Source organism: Mauremys reevesii, linkage group 1, assembly GCF_016161935.1.
Source record: "Mauremys reevesii isolate NIE-2019 linkage group 1, ASM1616193v1, whole genome shotgun sequence".
NCBI classification, from domain to species: domain Eukaryota; kingdom Metazoa; phylum Chordata; order Testudines; family Geoemydidae; genus Mauremys; species Mauremys reevesii.
Genome location: NC_052623.1, coordinates 127,849,959 through 127,874,889, shown reverse-complemented (window position 1 = coordinate 127,874,889; position 24,931 = coordinate 127,849,959). Strand labels below are relative to the sequence as shown.

The window sequence follows — 24,931 nt, the reverse complement described above, 5'->3', positions numbered from 1 at the left end:
TGTGGGGATGACAAGCATGCACAGTCTAGTCAAAATTAGGAGCTGTGAGAGGCTCAAGTATACTCAGGGAGTCCAGAATTTAGCAAGTCTCTACTGAGCAAGTGCAAACTGTGATTTTTTCAAAGGCTTCTCACCTGGTCAAATTTGGGCAGATTTTCACAGGGATTGTAAAAGGCACATCCTGACACAAAGGACTCTGTAACAGGGTGCTGGCTTAAGAGGCACTGAAGCAGCCACTGTTAGCTCAGAACCTGCTAGCATAGCTCCCATCAAGGGGAACTGGCTGGAGCTGACAGGGTGTGACTCATTAAAGGATCCTGAGAGCAATCACCTGTGAGCCTGCTGAGAGGAAGGCCTATAAAGCTGGCAGGAAGAGGGAACAGGAAAGTGAGGAGTGAGGGCCTGTTGCTCCCAGCTGCTGTAAAAGCAAGGGGTTCCCTAAGGGGCTACCTGACTGGTACTGCATTGTATATAGCTGTATATATGTGGTGGTGGGAAAATACTGGGAAATAAAAGGGCACTGATGTGTGAAAGAGTGGTCTGCAAATTTGTACCACAAGCAATGAAGTACTCATCTACAGACACCCCCTGCCAAATGCCTCTGGGTGCTTCAAGTTTCCAAAGAAAACATTATTAGAATTGTTTTAATATTGAAAAACTGTATTTTTCTCTAGTCTTGTTTTGAACTATTTTGGCTAATACCTGCTATGGAAAATTTCAGCCCAAATAGTTAAAGTTTGGCAAAATTATAAGTAACCAAAAACAAGGTCTTAGATGGGGAAATGTTGGGAAACCTTAATAATAGGTGGTGCTATCAGCCTTGCCTATAATATTATATGGGTTGTCATTGCACAAAGATATATTTGGAGGTGGGGATGAGTTAAATTAGTGACTCAATCGTCTAGTGACCTGAACTCTTAGGGCTAAAAGCTTTAAGAAGCTGTTTTCACATCCCAGGACAATGAATGGCATTGTAAGCTGGGGTTTTCACCTGTTCCAGTGGACAGGAAATTGTAGTGTCTAGTTCTCTCCACTGTCTCTGTGGATCATGCTGTTGGATCCGAGTTCAGAAAAGTAATTGCTGTGTTAGGGTTAGCAATGATGTGAGAGCAAGTGTAATGCTGGAGAGAAACAAAAGGAGTCAAGAGAGTGGGCACAGAGAGTTGCAGGTGCTGAAAGACAGTTATGGGGACAAGGTTAGCAAATGAGGCAATAAAGTATGTAGCATGCAGGAATGGCTGGATCTAAAAGGACTGCATGACAGATGGGGAAGGGAAGGTGACTCGTAGCGTAGGAGAGGTTTATGTTTGTTGATATATTATAGATTGATAAACAGAAAATAAATATTCCTAGTGAGAGTCATTCAAAAAGTTACACTTACGTTAGTTTTCTTATTTCGAATGTCAATTTGATACTTAAAGCAGCCATCTCCATTTCTTTCCAAATGGCTTAGTTGGGGCCATTTCCATTGCACTATACACTCTGCTCGGTCTTCAGAACAGCTTACAGTGATATTTAATGGAGGAGTGAGTTTTTCTAGAATAAAATAATCACTATTACATCCAGGGCCGCCCAGAGGGGGGGGCAAAGGGGGCAATTTGCCCCGGGCCCCGGGCTCCGCAGGGGCCCCCAAGAGAACAGCGGAGGGTCCCGCCTCCGCCCCTCTCCTGGAGCCTCAGCGCATCAAGCGCCGAGTCTCTGCCGGGGCCTCTGAGTCCCGCCCCGCTCAGAGCCGCGTGGTGAGGGGGCGGGGCTGCGAGCTCCAATGGGGCCTGAGCTCAGCTCCCTCCGCTCGGCGTGGAGATCCCAGCCTCGCCCCCTCCCCACGTGGCTCTGAGCGGGACTGGGCTCAGGCCCCGGCGGCCACACGCTGCGGCTGTTCAGCAAGGCGCTGAGACTCCGGGTGAGGAGGGAGCTAGGGGTAAGAGGCTGGGACCGGGGGGGAAGCGGGGGCCGCCGCCGAAGCACAGCCCAGTCTTCGGCGGTGGGGGGCCCCTTCCGTTCCGGGACCCGCCGCTGAAGTGCCCCGAAGACCCGTGGCGGGGACCCTCCCCCCGCCGAATTACCGCCGAAGACCGGGCTGCACTTCGGCGGCGGGTCCCGCTTCGGCGGTAATTTGGCGGCGGGGGGGCCCCCACTGCGGGTCTTCGGGGCACTTAGGCGGCGGGTCCCGGAACTGAAGGGCCCCCCGCCGCCGAAGACCCCGGGCCCCCGGAATCCTCTGGGCGGCCCTGATTACATCTGATAAAGAGTCAGCTTTTGATAAAGGATCAGTTCACATTTGGAATTATATCTTTGCAACCATAAGGGCTAGAAACAGCTTTTAAATAAAGAAATATAAAAGCCTATGTTCTGGAGCACAGCTCTGAAACAAATGCAGGCCCTTCTCCCAGTGAAGAATGGTTCACTCTACTTGTAGTAAAAACGGATATTAAATAGAAAAAATATTTTCCTTACCAATTTCATATAAGTCGATGTACTCATCATAAAACTGAATCTCTGATTCGTTGCTGGACCCATTCACCAGGAAGTAAACTTCCTCTTTAATGTCTTTCACATCTTGAAAACTGCATGCGATATGTCTTCCAGGTGAATCTCTTATGTAATGTGGACACTCTTGTACATCTTCTTTCCTGCATATACCAAAATGTTTCAGTTAAACATGAGAAATGTCATCTGTCAAATGTGAATTCAAAACTTCTTTGAGCCAATGAAAACTCTTTACTTTGAGTATCCCCAGAAAAGAAAATATTGGGTATCTTCTGGAGCATTCCTGCCGGCCTTCCAAGTGCAATTCATGAAGGAAATGTTGTAAATCACACAGGAGAAGTTTTCAACAGATGTTCCATTCATGCCTGGAAAACAAGAAAAGTTACATGTGTATTTATATGTTACCAATTGGTTTTGTGAAGAAGAAGAAGAAGGTGAACTAATGGTACAAGCAGGTACAACTCTGCACACAGTGGGTCAGACCCAGAGAGAATTTGAGCATCTGCAACTTCTATTGATGATTTTAGGTCCCTAAGGATTTAGGTGCCTAATTTTAGGCACTGAAGTTTGAAAACTTTTGCATTCCATTAACCATGGTGATTAAATCTAGTTGTCATAATCATTAACAATATGACTCAGTTTGTATTAGTCAGCCAGAACGAGGTTCATGTTAGCCATAAACTGCTTCAGGAAGACGCCTAATGTGGTCACTGTTTTATTTTGCTACGCACCATTTTAACCCTCAGTTTCTCTCTGAGACTGACATAAGAAAAGCAATTGTATCACACACAGATGTTTCTATCCTGCAATTTACTGTGCAAAAGTGGACCCTTCCTCTGCCACAATGTCACTAGCACAATTGAGACCACAGTTTGTTACAAAATGGCATCATTGTAGCAGATTTGCAAAAGCATTTGTAATAAAAAATGAAATCAATGATAACTTCTAGAATGAAATGTATTCTGACAGTTTTTTTTCTCAAAATATTGCAGATAGACAAAACTTTTCACAAACACTAATGCATTACCTTGAGGAATGAATCTGCCTGCTGCTGAATATAAAGTGTGGTTGTGCGTTGCTTCAACTCGAAATAATGCCCCCTTATGTATAGGCTTAGGGTGGCTTATGCTAAACACGTAGGTTTTATTGTACACCTGAAAAATAACATGCATTTGTATTAATCCTTTGTTTTTCCTTCCCAGTTTTAACTGGTTCTAACTATGGGAAAAGTCCAAACATAAGTCAATTGAGACCAGTAGGATGTCTCACAGTGTGTAAAGTTAAGCACAGGTGTAAGTCTTTTCAGCGTTAAGGTCTTTGCATAGTTCCAGCTGCTTGAATTGCTACAAGGAGAAGTGCCATGGGGTGCAATCAGTAACCTCTCCTCCAGTGCCCTCCCACCTGACTCCATGGAGTTCCTTCAACAAAGAGTATAGAAGCTTTTGCAGGGATCAAATGATGGTAGCAGCAAGCTCCCTCTGGGAAGGCAAGGGTAGATCTGCATCCACAGGATTCCCTCTGTGAATGACTTCCTGGGGAAGGTTCTGAGCCTGAATATTTAATAGTTTCCCCATGAATTTGCAAAACTATTGTATGCATTATCAAAAGTCTTTCAAAAGTTTGTTGTTGTCCCAAGAATTATAAAATGTTTGCTGTCTGTAGATTTGTCCAACAATATATGTTACAAATCAATACATCCAATTATTGAAACAATTTATATTCTGGAGCTCATTTACACCCAGAAAGATTAGCAATGTTGGCCTTAATTCACTACTATATTACTGCAGTTTTACATCCAACAGTTACATCAGAATAAACTAGAGTGACACAGACGGGACTCAGGACCATCATTTTTAAATGAAAAATTCTCAAACACCAAGAAATCAGCGCTACGATCCCCTTTGAGATCATAGTCTTGCAAAATGAAAATCAGTACATGAGGAAGCTGAAATGTTGAAAATGCATCCTGGTATATGGGAAAGGCAGCTCCTATTTGAATGTAGAATGGAAGCAGTCCTGACTCACAGAGATGTAAAGGTAAGGTTTTATTTGTTCTTTTTAAAAAAATGTAAACAGGAGTCTCTTGTGTTTATCATGCATTCACAACAAGAGCTATATTCCCTGTGGCCTACTCCCCATCATAAGATTTGTCCTCTCCCTGGGCAGAATCAGTCTTAGAGTAACTAGCTATCTTAGGTAGTGATATGGCCCCCATCACCGTAGCATCTGATTGCCTCATAAGCTAGTGAGTGTTTCCATTTTGTAGCTGGGAACTGAGGCACAGAAAGACTAAGTTACTTGACCAAGGTCACACAGAGAGTCTGCGGCAGAGCAGAGACAAAGTTAGTGCCCTAGCCCCTGGACCATCCTTCTGCTCTGAAAGCTCTCACTGAAAGCACATTCACAGCTATAGAGTGTATGAAAGTGTGATGGGTATTTCTAAAACGACTATTTAAATCTGATACATTCTTATACAGCCACCTCCCCTTAAGTCCCAAAGCTCCTCTGTGGGGCCCTGCAGGATTCCAGCACTGCAGCAGGGGCAGGAGAGATCAGGGCTTGGGTAGGAATCGTGCTCCATTAGATTCTGACCCCTCTTGGCCAAACACAAGCAAGCCAAACAGAATTTGGTAATTTCCTGCAGGGGCTCTGCAGGAAAGGGTTGTGTGACAGTTTGGAAACAAGGGCCTTCTGCTTGGACACCCCTTCCCTCCAGTGGATTCTCAGGGATTCTCAGTGTATCTGAGGATCTGGCCAAATCACCAGCTACTTCTATGTGAGGGCAAACCCCACAGCCAAAGAGAAAAGAGGAAATTTTGCAAATGACTCGTTCCAGACTTTCTACTCCCCTGCATGGCTTATTCCTGCATAGGGAAGCTTCACGCACTAAGGTATCCAGGCAGTTCTAAACAAAACCTTTTCCTCCTTGTTCCAGGCAAACATTTCAGTAAATTCTCTGATTCTCAAAAAAAGGCTAACGCCAACAGTGCTGCTGTCCTGTCAGACAGAGAACAAGATGTGAAACAAATAAAGTTGCCCTCTGGCAGCCACTGTCTCCAAACAGATCAGACCAGTTATCCATCTGACCCCGTCTCCTGTCTCTGAGAGTGGCCAGCAGTCAATGCTTCAAAGAAAGGTGCCTGCTAAATGAATGAGCTCTATATTATTAGAAGTCTTCTCTCCCTATAGGTTTGTATAGACTGATCAAGTCACATCTTAATCTTCTCTTTGATAAGCTAAGTAGAGTGAGCTCACCAATGGCTCAGTTCCCCACACTGCCTCTCTTAGGTCAGTGGAAGCGCTCCTCATGAGGACGTGCACCACAGACCCAGGGAGGCTAGTGTGGACATGTAATTACTGCAGTGGCTGTAAGTCACCCAAATATAGGTCGACTTACGTTTGTAGTGTAGACATACTCTAAGTCTTTTCCAGCAAAGCAGGTTTCCCAGACCTCAGATCATTCATGTAGCTCTATCCTGAACTCTTCAATTTTCAGCATCCTTTGAAATGGTGACACCGGAACTGGACACAATATTCCAATAACAATCTCACCAATGCTGTACACAGAGCACCCTCTGCCTATTCAATATTCTCTTGCTTATATATCCAATAATCACATTAGTGCTCTCAGAGTATGTCTACACAGCAGCTGGGAAGTTTGTCTGCCCAGTCTGGAAATTATACTCATGCTACCTCTGCTCAAGCTAGCACCTAAGAATAGCAGTGGGGCTGTGGTTGTATGGACAATGGGTCAGTCTAGTTGCCTGGAGACTGAGCAGGATTGTATTTGAGTGCCTAGCCCAATATGTCACCTATGCTGCCAAAGCCAGACTGCTATTCTTAGGCATTAGCACAAGCAGAGCTAGGGTGTGAATATGTACCTGCACTGGGAATTGCACCTCTCTGTTGCTGTGTAGACATACCTGTGGCACAGTGTTGCACTGGCAACTGGTTTTTAACATTAACCCAATATCCTTTTCAGAGTCACTGTTTTCTAGGATAGAGTCCCTCATTCTGTAAGTGTGACCTACATTCTGTGTTCCTAAGTGTATAACCTTGCATTATGTTGCATGAACATGCATGTTGTTCAAATGATCCCACTTCCCCCAGTCATCTACAGCTCCCTGTATAACTGACCTAATCCTTACTATTTACTATTCCAACAGTTTTTACCAGCATTAAATTTACATTTTTTCCAGATCATTGATAAATATATTGAATGACATTGGACTAAGAGGTGTTTCTAGTTGGTTTCTTCAGATGATGTACCTCACTGGGAATTGAACCTGCCATAATATATGTAATAAAAGTCCCTAAGAACTCTGGAAACATATTGTCATTTTCTAGGTTTTTATGATACTACAAGTGATACATATACGTTTTGTCAATAGATGGAGTAAATAAAAGGGAAAAAAAGTACAGTTAATTATTCTGTTAATAAGTAAATAGAAAACTTACCGTTTTGCATACGAAACTCTGGCCTACTTCCATACAACAGGTGTATTCAGTAAAACTGACACTGCTGTCCCAGGTCAGCTTTAGTTTTACGGGATCCAGAGTCAAGTTGGCAATGGGTGAGGATGATGAGTTTGCTGAAAGTTTTATGAATTAATATCAGAGAGGATGCAATAAGATTTTTAAAAGTTTTCAGGTGCAGAGGCTAGTATTAAGCAGGCCTGCTATGACAACACATAGCATAACTGGATGGGCAAATGTCCAGGTGAGTGAGATGAATTAAACCCAGTCCTTTAAATTATCTCAATTAAAGTATTATACTTACACTCTGTATACAAAATGAGAGCATGCAACCTAGGAAATAACATGACACAACAAAGCATGGAAATAAGTCCTAGAGTGGCAGCCATCCTCTTGTTCTTGGAAATAGACAGGAATGAAACCTACAAGAGAAGAAACAGATGCCAAAGCACACTTAGGTTTCTGTAAAGTGATTGATTTCTTTTAAGGACAGAATCAAAGACTGTTTTTATTAGTCACTAGAATCAGCTAAATACATCACACATATGCACCAGCAACAAGGCCCAGTAGCTAAGGCATTGTGCTGGTACTTGGGAGACTGGGGTTCAATCCCCTTCTTTGTCACTGTGACTTTGGGCTGGTTGCACCTATCTCTGCTTGGGATGTGCAGCCATGTACCCTTCTCCTGGAGTCAGGAACCTAAGCTGTTGTTTGCAAGAATGGCAGAAGTACCCTCCTAATTCTACACAACGCAGAGGTGGTGGTAGCCTTATAACCTTTAGCCCTGTGGTTAAGACACTCAAGTGGGAGACCCCAGTTCAGTCCTTCCCTCTGCCTGCTGTGGAGAAGGGATTTGACTTTGGGTTTCCCACCTCTCCTCTGACTGCCCTAATCACTGGACTGTAGAGTCAGTCACAAACTCTCTCACTCGGTGTCTATTTCGTTTTTTAATTATGAAATATGAAGTGGAACAGCTTCAACAAGAGAGATTGAGAAAGCCTCACAGGAGACTATCCCAGAGCCGAGTGGTTGGGGCCTGCATCTGAGGGGTGGAAAGCCCAAGTTCAAATCAGTTCTTTTCTAAGGGTGGAAACTGAACCAGCGTCTTCCACATCTCAGGTGAGTGTTCTAACCAGTGGACTAAAGGTTACAAGGAAGGCCACTGCTGCCTCCTTCCTCCCTCGGCTTCTCTGTATGGCTTAAAGCCTACTGGACTGGGCCCCGCAGGCGAGGTAGGTGGGACATTGCCTAGTTTCACCTGGTTTGAGGATTATGCAGGCATGAGATAGGCACTGGCCATCAGTATTGAGGCAGCGATGTGCACAGCCAGAGACAGAAATGTAGACACCTTGGGGATTTTAACAGCAGAAAGTTTGGCACTGAACAATTTTAGGCACCTCCAAAGTTAGGTGGCAGCTGAGTAGCGATTTTGAGGATTTCTGTGGTGAGGATAAATACGTTAAAGATTGTGAGGTGCTCAGATATTATGGCAACAGGGACCATCTACTTATTTCCTTTGTAAAACCTTCTGAGAGCTATTGATTAAAAGCATTTATATAAGAGTTTAGTGTTAGCATATAGGCTTGTTTGTCAGCCTGAGATAGAATTTGGGGTTTGACTTTTTGATACTCTTATATCCTATACTAATCTGTGTAAACAAAAGACAGAGACAGTGTGTGTTACATCTGCCCTCAGGCAGATAGGGTGAAAGAGATAAGAGATGGAACTAAAGTCTTACAGGTATGGTGGGAGTGTAATATATGAGCATATGGTGGAAGGCTGCCTGGCTCCTTTCTCAAGCCAAGGTCAGGCAACCAGTTAGGAGGAGCAAGGGTGGCCAGGCATAAGACACATTAAAAGCCAAAGAAAGGCCTGGCCTTGGCCAGAGCACAACCTCAATCCTTACGCCTCCCATGGGATCAAGACCCAGACCCACGTCCCTCCAAAACAGAACATGACCATAAATTGCAAGGGGTGGGACTGTGGGCATGCATTGCAGGTATGTTTGGGCCTGCTAAGAAGAAGGAATAGGAAATAGGGAGTGGAGGTGGGAAGAGGGACATAGCAAGGTTCTGCAATGTCAGAACTGGGAAGGGGGACATGGGGTAAATGCTCTGCAGCGTCACAGCTGGGAACGGGACATTGGGAAACAAGACTGTGGCATCAGAGTTGTGGTATATATGCTTGCTTGGAACTAACCCCAGTAAACATTGCATTGCCTGTACTTGGGACTTCTGTCTTCTGCTTTCTGTCTGCGTGACAAGAACCAGGGAATGGGGTGGCGGGAAAGCCCTCTAACATTAGGTATTATTATTCTTGATGCCATCTATTATTTCATATCCCCTCTTATTCCTTTCCTGTCTACTTGAAACATTCTTAGTCTTTTCAATCTCCTTCTATGGGAATCTTTTCATGGCTCTGATTATATTTGAATTCTTTGAATCTGTCAATTTCTTTTGAGAGAAGGTGATTGGAACTGAACACAGTTTTCCAAGTGAAGGCATATTATTGGTTTATATAAATGTATTATAATATTTTCAGTATCATTTTCTTTCCCTTTACTTTTATGTCCTTACATTTGGTTTGCTTTTTTGACCATTGATGCATATTGAGCAAAGGACTATCCACAGTGGTTATAGTTAATTTTGAACTCAGAAACAAGGAGCTGAGATTATCATTATTCCTTCCAATGTGCACTATCTTGCATTTGCTGCAGTGAGATTCATCTGCTGCCCTGAATGTCTCTCATGGTCCTGTCTCCTTCCTGACCCTTCTCTCTGTCCTGATGAACCTAAAGAATTTTGTGCCACTTTCAAATGTGGTCACCTCACTGTTCATCCTTTTTTCCAGAATGTTATTAAACATATTAAAAAATACTAGTCCTAGTATGGAACTGTAACTTGTCAGACAATGTTTTCCTACTTTGTTCCTTGCCTCTTGGTTTCTGATCCAGGAATACTCAATCCTCACCTTGGACACTTTAGTTACTTTAAAAGTCTTTTGCGAGGGACTTTGTCACAGGCTTTTTGAAGGTCCAAATATATTACGCCATCTGCTTCTTCTTCATTACTTCTGTTGACATGCTGAAAACGTTACAGTAAATCAGAGCGGCATGATTTTCCTTTTTCAGAAGCTTGTCCTTTGAACCTAACATGTTCATACAGGTCTATTTTAATTCTGTTTTGAATTGCAATTTTAACCGATTTACCTGGGACTGAAGTGAGATTTCCCAATTTCTAATTCCTTATATCTCCCTTAGTACTATTTTTGAAAGAGTGGTGCCCTCTAGTATAATAGCAAATTTTAATGAGCGATTGTATACTCATTAGCCTCCCAGCCACTTGATTCTTCCTCTTGGGTGTGTGCCCTCTCATCCTGATGACTTATTGCTCCTTAGTTTATCAATTTGTTACATCACCATCTCTTTTTACACCTCAGTCTCTTTCAGTACCTCATCTTTATTACCTGCAAAGAGTAAATGTCCCCTCATGATCCTTTCTGGTGAATTGTGATGCAAAGAAATCATTTTGTTCTTTGCAATGTCCTTTTCCTCCTTAATCACTCCCTTTACTCCCTGGTAGTTGAGTGGACACCCCAATTCATTCACAGACACCCTGCTTTTGACACATTTAAATTATTTCTTATTTTTTTAATGTCTTTACCAACTGCTATTTAAAATCTGATTTAGCCCACTTACCTGTCATAGTTTATACTGCTTTCAACGGACTTCATTTGGATGTATTTCTATTTTCTGAAGGCAATTTGTGTGGAGAAATAAAATCTTGTATCTTGACATATTTTTTTCTTATCTACCTGCTTTCTTTTTTGTTTAGGACCATTCAGAGTTGCCTTTGTCTTTGTTAAATAAATAACCTCCATACTAGATCTAAAGATTTTCACTTTTTCACTTTTGACTTTAGGGACTTTTTGACTAGCTTCCTCTTTTGTTATTAAAAAATCCCCTTTCTACAGTGCTTATTTTTTGGTATGGCTCCTCCACCCATGGATGGTGAAATTATCTATATTTCTATGCATTGCTATTTGTCATTGGCTTCACTGTTTTATCCCTTCCATTAGAAATCCCCCTTTTCAGTTCCTTAACACTTTCTCTTACAAAATACTCTAGAGCTGAAAATACATTTGTTCCAAAGATCTCAATCAGGAACTTTACATACAGAAATCTCTAGAATTCCTGAACAACTGTTCAAACATTGGCTATTTTTGTAAATCTTTGTGAAATCTAAGGAACAAACTATTTGAAGAAATTCAGTTCAACAGTTTCTCAGTTCTAATCAGACCAAGTATCCATGTATTGCTGTATTAAATTTTCTTGGACTGCTTCCATGCGGGATGAGTGGAGATGATCTCTCCTCAGGAGCTGCAAGTGACTCAGCTCCCCACCAATCTCAGAGGGTCTGCCGAGACAGAGGCCATCCCCATGGAGGCCTCTTGCCTCCATCATTCTGCCCTCCCCGATCTCCAGCTTTCTGATGGCTTTTGACAGCACTGCTCCTGGTGGCTTCCACACTGCCCTGAGCTCCTCCCTAAGGGGAACTTCAAAGAATGGAAGTGAAAGTCAAGCAAGCTGCTACAGACGTGGCCTGTTGTAACCTTTGAATCTTTGTCACACAAATTTGGGGAGGGAGAGGGCACTCTCCCCCAGAAAACATCCCTAGCTATCTGTGGGGAAATAACACCAATGTAGGAGGTTCCTGGTGTGGTATCTCCTATGCCAATCCCCAATCTATGAGTAGCAGTATGGTTGGAAGAAAAGTGCTGTGAGCAGGTCTTTCCTACACAATGTTTATCTCCAGCTACCAGCTACCAGAACACCCCCTTTTTCTTTATAAAATATTTCTTACTTGTGTTCACTTAATCATTTTTGATATTTGCAGATTTGCAAGAAGTGGCTGCCTTAGTACAAATCAGAATTCACTACTTAAAAAATCACTAAGTAATTCCCAACAAAAATTATCCGGAGTTACTCAGTATCTGTTAGAAATGGCTTAGCTTTATATTACTAATCCTCAGTAAAACTATTTTCTTGTCATTTATTAGTGATTAAATGATTCTAGGCAATCACTAATAGATGCTAAGTAATAAGTTTGCTGGGAGTAAGTATTTAGAAACGGAGTAATTTTTAACAAATATTAAACAATTCTGAGCAATTCTAAGTAACTACTGGTAAATGACAAGTAGCTATTTTGCCTGATATCCAGTAAGTAATACATTTTGAGGTTTGGAGGTTTATGTTTTAATGGGGTTGCTGGGTGTAAGCTGGATTTGGATTTCAGATTTAAGTTCTGGTCCAAATTTAGTAAAAAGAAAAAAAAGAGAGAGAGACAAAACTTTCACTGTGCTCTCCAGACTGTTTAATTTTGAAAGAGTTATTTTTGCACTTTAATAGGAGGGTAGGAGTAGATCACACCTCCATTTATCTTACAGCCTTTCTTTCATCTGCTCATTATTCTGCTACATCTCTCTTTTCTGACCCCTCTTCTACTCTTGCTATGGCTTTGATCCTGTAAAGATTCACACATCTGCTTAACTTCACCTGCATGAATAGTCCCAATGAAATTAAGTTCATGCTAAGACTTTAGTGCCTTGGACTCAGTGGGCCAGATCGAGAGGGAATGTATAAAAGTGTAAATAACATGTTGGCAAGTAGGTGCAAGTCTAAGTTTGTGTAACAACACTGAGCAACCCCATGTTACACCTGCTTAGACTCCCTAAGAGTCAGTTAGACTCGCATCTAAATTTAGTTCAGAGTGGCTAATTGTGGAATACTAAACAGGAGCTCCATTATTTCACTCTTCTCATAGGAAACTGAATTTCCTCAAAGACATCGATACTCAGACTGAGGCTTGTGAGCAGTAGTGGCTCTTTAATGTGTCTCCTGCGTCTCTCTGCAGTGTATGATATTAAAACACGATGTGATTTAATAATTAACCAGTCTAAGTTATTAACCAATCCGGATGCTTTCACTATGTTATTAACCAATTGCAGTTGATAAAATAATCCTTGGTCAGTCATTCTGCTATGATTTATATATATATATAAATGTATTTATATATATATATATATATATATATATATATATATATATAATTTCCCCTGTCATTTAATATCTTGTTTTATTTATGAATTTAATCCTGTTTAAATATGAATATATTGTACTACTGTAAATGAAACAATGAATTCACACAACTGTGGCTCTTTTGGGTGATGCTGAAATCTAGGGAACACTCCACTAATTTGGCTCCTGAATTACTGAAGTCTGAGTATCACTGTTATAGGAGGAGAAAACTTTTCTTTCCTTCAGTACCTGTTTTGCTGTTAAGGAGATTTTCTCCTTTTTCTCTTTAGAAAAACAACTACAGTACAAAGAAACACTAATTACTGGAATTTTTGGTCATGATGAGAAAAGTTCTTCTCTTACATAAGATTTTAATTGCTCTCAGGGGAGGTTAATATCGCAAAATCAAGGAAACGGAAATATGAGTTTTTTATTCTGTGAATTGTTTTTCTTAAGACCTTTCTACAGTACAATTTAAAGCCATTTCAGGAGAAATGTGATGAAAGTGAGAATACTCTGGAAGCCTCTCCCTACTGGGCTTGGGATTGTTACACAGGAGCCATTCAGGACTCAGAGTCAAAGGGGGATGAGAGGAGAAAGAGAGAGAGAGAGAGAGAGGGGTGGGGGCGATTCTAGGGCAGACGGGGTTGGTGGAGCCCTGGCTTCAGCCAGTATGAAGTCTGTCTTACCTTTGTCTCTCTTTGCTAGCCTAAGGACTTCCCAACACTGTTTTCCAGTTGACTTTTAAAACTCATTCCATTTTAGAAAGGATGCCTGGTGTTGTTGTAAATACTTAATGAAGCACATTGATCCCTGAAGAGGGTAAAATATCTCTCAACAGATGTCTACCTTAGTCAGACTCTCTGTTCAGAGCTCATGGTGAGAAATGGAAGGGGTGGAGCCTGAAGGCCTGGTCTCAGAGGTGTTGAGGCTTTGCGGCCTATCCTGGAGGAAAAGTGAAATTCCTTGGGGGTATGGGGCACTGAAGAGGTACTCCCAGGAGACTACTTCAAGTCTGGGGCATAGAACAGTCCCTGTAGATCCATGACAACTGGTTACAACTCATTACAATTTTGTAGTGCAGACAGAACCTAGCCATATCCTCAAGCTATATCAGGGCCGCCCAGAGGGGGGGGTAAAGGGGGCAAAGGGGGCAATTTGCCCCAGGCCCCAGGCTCCGCAGGGGCCCCCAAGAGAACAGCGGAGGCTCCCGCCTCCGCCCCTCTCCTGGAGCCCTGGCACATCAAGCGCTGTCCTCAGACAGCGCCGCAGCGTCTCTCCGCCGGGGCCCCTGAGCCCCGCCCCGCTCAGAGCCGCGTGGTGAGGGGGCGGGGCTGGGAGCTCCGGGCTGAGCTCAGCTCCCTCCGCTCGGCGTGGAGCTCCCAGCCCCCCCCCCTCCCCACGCGGCTCTGAGCGGGACGGAGCTCAGGCCCCGCCGGCCACACGCTGCGGCTGTTCCGGCGAGGCGCTGAGACTCCGGGTGAGGAGGGAGCCGGGGGTAAGAGGCTGGGGCCGGGGCGGGGGGGAAGCGGGACCCGCCGCCGAAGCGCAGCCCGGTCTTCGGCGGCGGGGGGCCCCTTCCGTTCCGGGACCCGCCGCCGAAGTGCCCCGAAGACCCGCGGCGGGGGCCCCCCCCGCCGAATTACCGCCGAAGACCGGGCTGCGCTTCGGCGGCAGGTCCCGCTTTGGCGGTAATTCGGCGGCGGGGGGGGGAGCCCGCCGCGGGTCTTCGGGGCACTTCGGCGGCGGGTCCCGGAACGGAAGGGCCCCCCACCGCCGAAGACCCCGGGCCCCCGGAATCGTCTGGGCGGCCCTGAGCTATATTAGAACCTTAAACATTTCCACAGGGCACCCTGCATTTCAGGGAGAGTAGTTTCGTACCTACTGTTCTTCAAAGCCATGTTAAACCCAGGTTGGGACAGCCAAGATATACTGTTAATGCAGTGCAGACAGACCATTGCCAAGACCATCTCTTTTTAAACACTGCAGAATTGTTCTCATGATATCATTATGTGGCAACAATACAGGCACAGCTGCTGGGATGAGAGTATGCGGAAGCTTCAGTACAAGTCACACAGAGTGCTAGAGCTGAACAGAAAGTTGTGAAAATTCGACACAAAAGATGTTTTCTATCTCCCTCCAATGACGTGTTCAGGAGTCTTAGGCCTGGTCTACACTACGCGTTTAAACCGATTTTAGCAGCATTAAACCGATTTAACGCTGCACCCGTCCACACAACGAGGCCCTTTATATCGATATAAAGGGCTCTTTAAACCGGTTTCTGTACTCCTCCCCGACGAGAGGAGTAGCGCTGAAATCGGTATTACCATATCGGATTAGGGTTAGTGTGGCCGCAAATCGACGGTATTGGCCTCCGGGCGGTATCCCACAGTGCACCATTGTGACTGCTCTGGACACCAATCTGAACTCGGATGCACTGGCCAGATAGACAGGAAAAGCCCCGCGAACTTTTGAATTTCATTTCCTGTTTGCCCGGCGTGGAGCTCTGATCAGCACAGGTGGCGATGCAGTCCCAAATCCAAAAAAGAGCTCCAGCATGGACCGTACAGAGATACTGGATCTGATCGCTGTATGGGGAGACAAATCTGTTCTATTACAGCTCCGTTACAGAAGACGAAATGACAAAGCACTTGAAAAAATCTCCAGAGGCCACAGCAGGGACTCAGCACAGTGCTGCGTGACAAGCGTAACGGAATGCCAAAGAATCAAATGGACACTCATGGAGGGAGGGAGGGGATACTGAGGACTCCAGCTATCCCGCAGTCTCCAAAAGCATTTGCATTCTTAGCTGGGCTCTAAGTGTCTGAAGGGTCAAAAACATTTTCCTGGGTGTTTCAGGGTGTATGTTGTCAATTTACATCCTTCACCCCCGCCCCCGAAAGAAAAGGGAAAAAAATCGTTTCTTGCCTTTTTTCAATGTCACCCTATGTCTACTGCATGCTGCTGGTAGACGGGGTGCTGGAGAGCTAAACAGCAGCATCCTCTCCCCTCTCCCCGGTGGCAGATGGTACAATACAGAAGGACTGGTATCCGTTCTTGTCATCAGCCTGTGAGTGCTCCTGACTGGCCTCAGGTGAGGCTGGCCAGGGGCGCCTGGGTAAAAATAGGAATGATTCCCGGTCATTCCCAGTAGATGGTACAGAACGGCTGATAACCGTTCTCATCATAGCAACTGGGGGCTGACCTTCATCAGCCCCCTCCCTTTCATGTGTAAAAAAAAGCTTCTGTACTGCCTGTACTCTCATAGCAGCGGGATGCTGGGCTCCTCTCCCCCATACCGCTTAATGTCCTGCCTGGACTATCATAGCAGCTGGAGGCTGCCTTCCCCTCATTTTATCTCACTAACAAGTCACTGATTCTTATTCCTGCATTCTTTATTACTTCATGACACAAATGGGGGGGACACTGCCACGCTAGCCCAGGAAGGTTGGGGAAGGAGGGAAGCAACGGGTGGGGTTGTTGCAGGGGTATCCCCCGTGAATGGCATGCAGCTCATCATTCCTGCAGGGTCTGACACAGAGCAGCTGTGCTCTCTGGTTCTCTGATACACTGGTTCTCTAGTACACTAGCCCCATATTCTAGGCAGGACTGATTCTATTTTTAGATACCATAAAGGAGGGATTGACTTGGGGAGTCATTCCCATTTTTGTCTTTGTGCCCCCAGACAACCTCAGCCAGGGGCACCCATGACAGCAGCAGACAGTACAGAATGACAGATAACTGTCATCTCATTGCCAATTTACAATGGCAGCAGACGGTACAGAACGACTGATAACCGTCTCTGCTATCATGCAAAAGCAAATGAATGCTGCTGTGTAGTGCTGCTGTATTGCCTCTGTCAGCGGCATCCAGTACACATACGGTGACAGTGACAAAAGGCAAAACAGGCTCCATGGTTGCCATGCTATGGCGTCTGCCAGGGCAATCCAGGGAAAAAGGGCGCAAAATGATTGTCTGCCGTTGCTTTCCCAGAGGAAGGAATGACTGACGACATTTACCCAGAACCACCCCCGACAATGATTTTTGCCCCATCAGGCACTGGGATCTCACCCCAGAATTCCAAGCAGGGGGGACTGCAGGAACTATGGGATAGCTACGGAATAGCTACCCACAGTGTAACGCTCCAGAAATCGACGCTAGCCTCGGACCATGGACGCACACCGCCGAATTAATGTGCTTAGTGTGGCCGCATGCACTCGACTTTATACAATCTGTTTTACAAAACCGGTTTATGTAAAATCGGAATAATCCCGTAGTGTAGACGTACCCTTAGATACTGTTGGTCCCTCTTCTTAGCTCTTCCTAACCATCGCTCTCTTGTTCATCTGCATGTTTGTATGATGCTGCTGTTGGAAACGTTCACAGGCAGCACTGCAGAATGGACTTTGTCCCACCACTGAACAAAGACTAAACTCTACTCTCAGGATCAGGACATGTTGGGAATTCACTGGGGGTAATCCTGGAGCCTTTAAAAGTTCACTCTTCGTTTTTTAAATAATGTATTATGGGGTGAATACAGGACCACAAAAAGTGCCAGTTTCGCCCGAGCAACCTTACAAGTATCATGACCCCTTTTACAGTCTGCTCAGGGTGAGGAGCATTCCTCGCACCACTTTTGAGTCAGCTATTGGTACAATACTAGTGTAAATAGGGCTCCTTTATAGCTAACTGGCCATTATTGGTGTAGCACTGGCATCTCTAGAGTCTACCTGAAATAGAGCACCTCCCTCCCTGGTTAATATTGTCAGCAGAGTCATGACTAGCTGGAACCCCCTCAGGGTAAACTAGAACGAGCTGCTGGAGGGCATTTTCAGTGAGAGCCTCTTGGCTCTGGTACTTGCTTCCCTTGTTCTGCTGATAGGCTGAGTGGAGCTGAGGAAAGTTTTCAGTTCACTGGCAATTTCAAAAAATAAAATCGTGGGTCATGCCAAAATGATTTTTTTGAAATGTTTTGGGAATCAAAAAATAAATAATAATTTCAGGTTACATGAAATATTTCATTTGACCAAAAGCTGAACATTTCATTTTGACCAAATCTGCATTTTTCATCAAATAAAAGTTTTGACTGAAAAATTTCACCCAGCTCTAGTCCTGAGTCTGACGACTGTTAGGATCTGCTGCAAAGGCCATCTGTCTACTGGGGCTTTCAGGGAGGGAATAAGGTTTGAATGGGATGGGGGTTGCGGGTGGGATATACCTTTGTATATAATTTCATTTTGTGATGTGTGGACTATGGGTTGCTCCTTGTGTGATTATTCTTTGGATGGACTGTTGTTTTAAATAACCTCCAGGTCACCCAGAGCTGAGGAGAGGCGTTGGAAAAATTTAAATCAAAATAAATAAAATGCACAAATAAATGGAAGAGCCATGGACTTGCACTGAATTCCTAATGTACATACTGCCCTCTTTGAAACCTTGCATTTATATGTTACCTTCTGTGATTAACTATGGCCTGGTCTACATTAGGAAATTAGATCAGTAGAACAACTTTGCTCAGCGATGTGAAAAATCCATACCCAGCAGCAATGCCGTCAAACCGACCTAACCCCCAGTGTAGACAGTGCTAGACCAATAAGGGAGCATTTCCTGGCGTAGGTAGACTCTTCACTGAAGTGCTACAGCGGCCCAGCAGCAGTGGTGAGCTGTGCTGCTGCAGCATTTTAAGTGTAGACAAGCCCTATTACTATTATTATTTATATGTTTTCAGTAGCACCCGCAATGTGCTAAGCAAAAGGAGAACTATACTCTGAAGCAGACAAAACAAAGAGGACCAAACAGCAAGATGGAGGGTAGGGGAAGGATGTACGCCACACAAGCAGTGTGGTGAGGTGGTAATTAGCCATGTTCTGATTGGGCACTCTTGTTAAAACAAGGTTTGGGTTTTTTTAAAATTAGTATAAAATATATCGACTTTTCCCAGGTAACTCCCAACCTTGCCACAATCAGCTGGTTAGTTTCTTGTCAGCACTACAATAGAAGTGGGTCTTCGGGAGGGACTTCAGTATGAAAAGGATCAGATAAGAAAAGGTGTTCCAGGCTTAGGGAAAGGCATAGAGGAAAATGTGGAGATGCTTGTGGGAAAAGTGTCCAAACAGGGCATCAAGACAAGTATTATTGGTAGAGTGAAAGAGACGGGGTGGATGCAGTGACATGGAAATAATAATCCAAATCTATCTCAGCTTCCCCTCAAGATGCAGGCTAAGATGGGAAAGGATCTTGGAAATGTTAGTTCTTACTAGGTGCCATCCTGCTGGAATGGATGTGTCCATTTTCCACAGATTGATTCCGGTCCGCCTTGGTGAGATTATACAATAGTGATTAACTGATTCCAATAGCCCTATATGCAACTTTCAAGTAATAAGGACTATCATTACTTTGGCCAGTATCACTGGGTAAGTAGGATCAGCTTGGCTTTCATATGGGAGCAAATATCGACAAACTCATTTTTATTAGGTCTTTAATGAGAGAGCGCCATCTGTGGAGAGAGAAAGGGATGGAAGACCTACTTTTAGATTCTAATTCCTAGGTCTGCCACTGACCAACTGTGCAATCTTGGGCAAGTCACTCATGCCTGTTTTACGTGTATAAAAGACTATAAAAACATAGACCTGGAAGGGACCTCCTGCATCATCAAGTCCAGTCTGCTGCTATCACAGGCAGCCCTGGCCTATACTCCCATTAATAAACTCCATTTTGAAACCATTCAGGTTTCTTGCCCCTACTACGTTTATTGGAAGGCTGTTCCAGAACCTCTTTCTTCTGATGGTTATAATTAGGTGCTGTCAAATGATTAAAAAAATTAATCATGGTTAATCATGCAATTAATCACTTGCCCTGGCCCCATGCCACTCCTGGAATCGGCTAGCAGTGCCCCGGGGGCAGGGGTCTCCCTCCACACACTGCTCCTGCAAGCACTGCCTCTGCAGCTCCCATTAACTGGGAATGGGGAGCTGTGGCCAATGGGAGCTGCAGGGGTGGTGCTTGCAGAGAGGGGCCGCACACGGAGCCACGTGCCCCCCGTTTCTCCCCAGGGGCTGCAGGGGCACATTGGCCCCTTCCAGGAATGACATGAGGCCACACTATTCCACCAACTGGGAGCCACCAGAGGTAAGTGTTACCCAGCAGGAGGCCACCCTCCAAGCCCCAGCCCTGAGCCCCATCCCGGAGTCAACACCCCATATCCCCTCCCGCACCTCAAACCCTCTCCAGTATCCCAAGCCCCATCCCTGAACCCCCTTCCAGAGCCAGCACCCCAGACTGTCTCCTGCATCCCAGCACTCTGCCCCAGGTTCAGCCCAGAGCCCCCTCCCACACTGTGAACCCCTTGGCCCCAGCCCAGAGCCCGCACCCCCTCCCAAACCCCTACCCAAGTCCGATGAAAGTGAATGTGTGTAGGGGGAGACAGAGTGATGGAGAGAAGGGGGGATGGAGTGAGCAGGGTGGGATTAATTTTTTTGAGTTAATCGCGTGAGTTAACTGTGATTAATCAACAGCCCCAGTTACAATGTTTCTAATTTCCAGCCTGAATTTACTGATGGCTAGTAATTACAGAAAGCAATCATATCCCCTCTCAGCCTTTGCTTTGATAGGCTAAACAAGCCAATCAGAGTCTCAGGGGAATGGCAAATTAAAATTTGCCATTCCCCTGAATTGCACCTGTTCCAGCTGAATTCCTTTTTCTTGAACATAGGTAACCAGAACTGTACACAGAATTCCAAATGAGGGCTTAGCAGTGCCTTGTACAATGGCATTCGGACTTCTCTATCTCAAATAGAAATGCCATTTATAAAATAATACCTTACAGAGGTGTTGTGAAGATAAATGGAAGCTTATAAATTGCTTTAAGATCCTAACAGCACCATATATGCACAACATTTACTATTAAAGGATTGAAATAAAATTAAAAGCCAGGATACATATCAGTCATTGAAATATACATTCAATTCATGCTATTCCTAGAACTGATTCACTCTATGGAGCGATCTGCAACTTACCAAACACAAACTCATGTACAGGAGACAACATACAAATGCTTCCAGTTAGATTATTTTGTAAAAGAAGAAAGAGATAGCAACATTTCTCCTGGATACACAAAATAGATGTCAGAGCAAGTCCAACATACAAGGGAAAATATTGCTAATGTTTTTCCTGGACCTGGCAGGCAGTGCTGGGAATCTGATCACTCCCTTTACTCAAATTTGTCCTTAACTTCAGATCATAAATCCTAAATAATAATGTCATCACCATCCTCAAATCTGCACTTGGAGGTAGATGAACACAATCTAATATAGGTTTTTTCCATTGCAAATGTTTGTGTTATGTCATAGGAGTCTTGAGAAATAAAAATAACAATAAAAAAACTCAAACAAGCAAACAAAAAACAAAGACAAAAACTAGCTTACCTCCTCCTTGCAAAAGGCTGGTATCTTGTTTACCTTAAGATCTTGGGTCTGAGACTCAGAGATGATTGAAATGCTTGAGACTGAAGCTGTCGTACTGCTGCGACAATACTTTATCATTGCATAGTATCCGATTCATGGGAAGTGTTGCAAGACTGATATTGAGACAGTTCTTTGGGTCATTTCCTTTGCAGTTTCCGGAACTTCTTTAATCTCCTTGTTTGCAGAATATAAATAATTTCACACAAAATGAACATCAACTTAATTAATAAGACACCCTCTTCCATTTCATCCGGTCCATTTGTGCCTTTGAGTCTACCATTGGATGTAAATGTACTTATAGAAAATGTATGTCCTATAAATAAGCCTGCTTCCACAAACAATAGTTTGCCTGCAAGTTCTTCTCACTGAAAGAGCTTTCTGTTCCAATAAGTATCTTATCAGACAGGACTAATACAAACACAGCAGTATAATTGTGTGTAATGGGATCAAGGCACCTCAGTGTATTTGTTTAACACACATCTTTCTCTACACTGAACTGTGAAACAAACATTAGTATTTATTACTATTACCATATCAAATCAAAAATACAAGGCAAAATTAATGAGTTGAGGACAGCCTATTTGTTATTAATTATTACTATTATTTTATTATTATAGCACATATAGGCCTCAATCAGGAGTCAAGGCCCTATTATGCCAGGTGCTGTACACACATATAATAACAATAATACCATCACTGCCCCACAGAGCTTACAATCTATACCATATCTCTGCATTTCTCTGCTTTTGTCACTTTTAAGTCTCCTCAACCTTAATTTTGTTTGTATAAGGTTTTTAGTCTTTAATTTCCTGGGGGCTATGACTGCAGTAAAAGAAAACATATATTTACAGGTAACTCACATATCTACATTGCATATTGTATCTAATGGTAGGAGAAAATACAAACACACCAATCTTCACAAACCTGCAGTGCTTTTGGCTGCTTGGATCTCCTATAGTTGGATTCTCAAAAGCAACTTTTCCCTCTATACAAATTCAAGCAGATGTTTCCTCTTCTTCAGGGTCTCAATTCCTCACTTTCAGCCACAACAACAGTGGCGAGGGGCCTGCCGGATATTATTCACTGTGCAAAGTTATTCATGGTAGCTGCAGAAGTAAGATTCTTTTTCCCGCTCTTTCCTTCTCCTTCTCACATCATCTCATCCTGAGTTCTTTACAGACTTTATGAATCAGATTCTGATCTCTCTTATAGTGGAGTAAATCCGGAGTAACTCCAGAATAGATTTACTCTGGCTTTACACCAGCATAACTGAAATCAGAATTTGATCCTATATATACATAGAATAACTCCCATCTTCTCCCCGCCCCACACACTTTAAAAGATTATTTAGGTTGCAAAATCAAGCACTTGATCTCCCGTGTGTCAGTTCTGTGCCCTGAATAAAGGCAGAGGTTCTGTGGAAAAAAGTAGCATACGATCATGTAATTATATTATGTATTTTATTGCATACATACAAGGGAGCAGAAACAGGTTGCACAGGCAACCATAAATCTTGCATTTCCTAGTTTTCAAGTAGTTGACTGGCCAACCTAAATAACATTTTCAATATATTTTAATGTAACTTTCTAGGTATTTTTTGTTTTAATAGGAAATAAGAGGATATCAAATTATATTATGTACCAACCATCCCCTCATAAATTATCATGAGGACTGAACACTAATTTTTCAGCACCTGAGTACAAGCTATTACCACTTGAGCTATAGCCTAACAACAAAAAGAACAGGAGTACTTGTGGCACCTTAGAGACTAACACATCTATTTATTCATAAGCTTATGCTCAAATACATGTGTTAGTCTCTAAGGTGCCACAAGTACTCCTGTTCTTTTTGCGGATACAGACTAACACGGCTGCTACTCTGAAACCAGCCTAGCTACTGGAGCTACAAGTATGTCCTGGGGGCTTATCTACACACCAATCTGCACCTAAAGAATTAAATCAGGTTTAGTTTGCAGCTTGTATTATTTTGGTGCAAGTCTATGTGAAAGTTTGGAATAAAAGTGTCCTATTTTGACTTTGCTTCTCAGTCTAGAGCACTTTTAGTCTGACTCTCACTGAAATAACAAATGGTGTGAATTAAAAGTGACAGTTATTTCAGTGCAAGTTTGTGTGTAGACCAGCTTTCACATGACGCTGCAGCAGAAAGCCACAAGAGATCTTTGTTTCAAATACAAAGGAATGAGACTATCTTCCAGAATCTCAGAGTTCAAATGTAGAGGAAAGTTACCCAACAGTCACTATTATTACTATTTCCATTGCTGTGATGCCACCATGCTTCCAGCACAGCAACTCTACCCCAGGAGCACACTGCCTCAACTTTCCCTGTTTCCAGGATTTACCAGGTTATAGCTCTCAAAAGGCATCCAACAGACCTGCCTTTCCCATGGCATCTGGCAACCAGACAACTTTTCCTCCACTCGGATCATCCCATGGTGCCATCCACTTCATCACCTGTCATAGTTCAAAGTGGGAGGAGGACCTGTCTAAAGAAATAGAAAAGCAGACGTCAGAAACTAGTTTCCAGACGTCCGGCACCTATACACTGCACAGGTCAGAAGCGGGTAGCACAAAGCAACACAAACTGAAGTTGAGACTGAACAATGAAAGATCTGCTGCTAATAATAAACAATAAATGACTTCATTGGCAAGTAAGCACCCAATATACCTGGATCACCAAGACCTGGCTGGATGACACCACAAGCCTTGTGCTAGCCCACTGTGTCCCTCCAGGATACTCGGTACATCACAGACCCAGAGAGGAGAAGGCAGATGGCACTTCATTCATCTTGTCTGCACGCATTAAATGCAAGAGAGGTGGTTCAGGTAAGGTAACTTCATTTGAATTCATTCATCTGACAGTAGAAGCCAGAACCAAAGCAATCTGATTTTATATTCATTTACAGACCATCACAGACTAAATGATGCATAAAGGAGCTCACTGATACCTTGTTGGCTATGGTGGTGAAATACACAGACTTGTCTTCCTGGGAGATATCAACATGCATATCAACAAGGCCAGAGATGCAAAATCCCCCAAAACTGATCTTGGCACTTGCTTCCCTAGGACTTTCATAGATCACCCCTGGTCCAACCCACACAGCCAGTCACATTTTGGACCTGATATTCAGCCTAAATGTCAAGATCATAGACATCATAATCCAGCCACTGTCTTTGATAGATGACTACCTCATTAAGGCAGTTGTCAGAGACCATCCAGCTCCCCAGGAACAAGAAAGACAAATGATCCTGATTCAACTTCAAAGGCTCATGGACTCTGACAAATTCCAAAGCCTGCTAGAAGACAGCAGCACTCCATCCACAGGACAAGGAGTAGATGTGGTGAGTCATTACCATTCTTCACTGACCTCGGCCACTGACACACTGGTCCCTTCCTCTCCATTGCCCAC

The 24,931-nt window shown here is 43.8% G+C and overlaps 1 protein-coding gene across 5 annotated transcripts in view; it reads right to left on the bottom strand.

Moving 5' to 3' along the window:
* Positions 1-24,931, bottom strand: part of LOC120395898 (granulocyte-macrophage colony-stimulating factor receptor subunit alpha-like) — a 101,032-nt gene that overhangs the window by 17,521 nt on the left and 58,580 nt on the right. The window contains exons 1-8 of one of the 5 annotated variants that reach the window (XM_039520721.1): positions 21,466-21,577; positions 9,937-10,049; positions 7,271-7,388; positions 6,949-7,082; positions 3,518-3,644; positions 2,726-2,855; positions 2,458-2,633; positions 1,382-1,536 (exon numbers count right to left, since the gene is read on the bottom strand). In XM_039520721.1, the coding sequence (XP_039376655.1) occupies positions 1,382-1,536; positions 2,458-2,633; positions 2,726-2,855; positions 3,518-3,644; positions 6,949-7,082; positions 7,271-7,355 (807 nt within the window). In that variant the 5' untranslated portion in view covers positions 7,356-7,388; positions 9,937-10,049; positions 21,466-21,577. Of the gene's footprint in view, positions 1-1,381; positions 1,537-2,457; positions 2,634-2,725; positions 2,856-3,517; positions 3,645-6,948; positions 7,083-7,270; positions 7,389-9,936; positions 10,050-19,299; positions 19,348-21,465; positions 21,637-24,931 lie in introns of those variants that run through there. The other 4 variants (XM_039520729.1, XM_039520708.1, XM_039520715.1 and 1 more) reach the window with 4 other exon arrangements.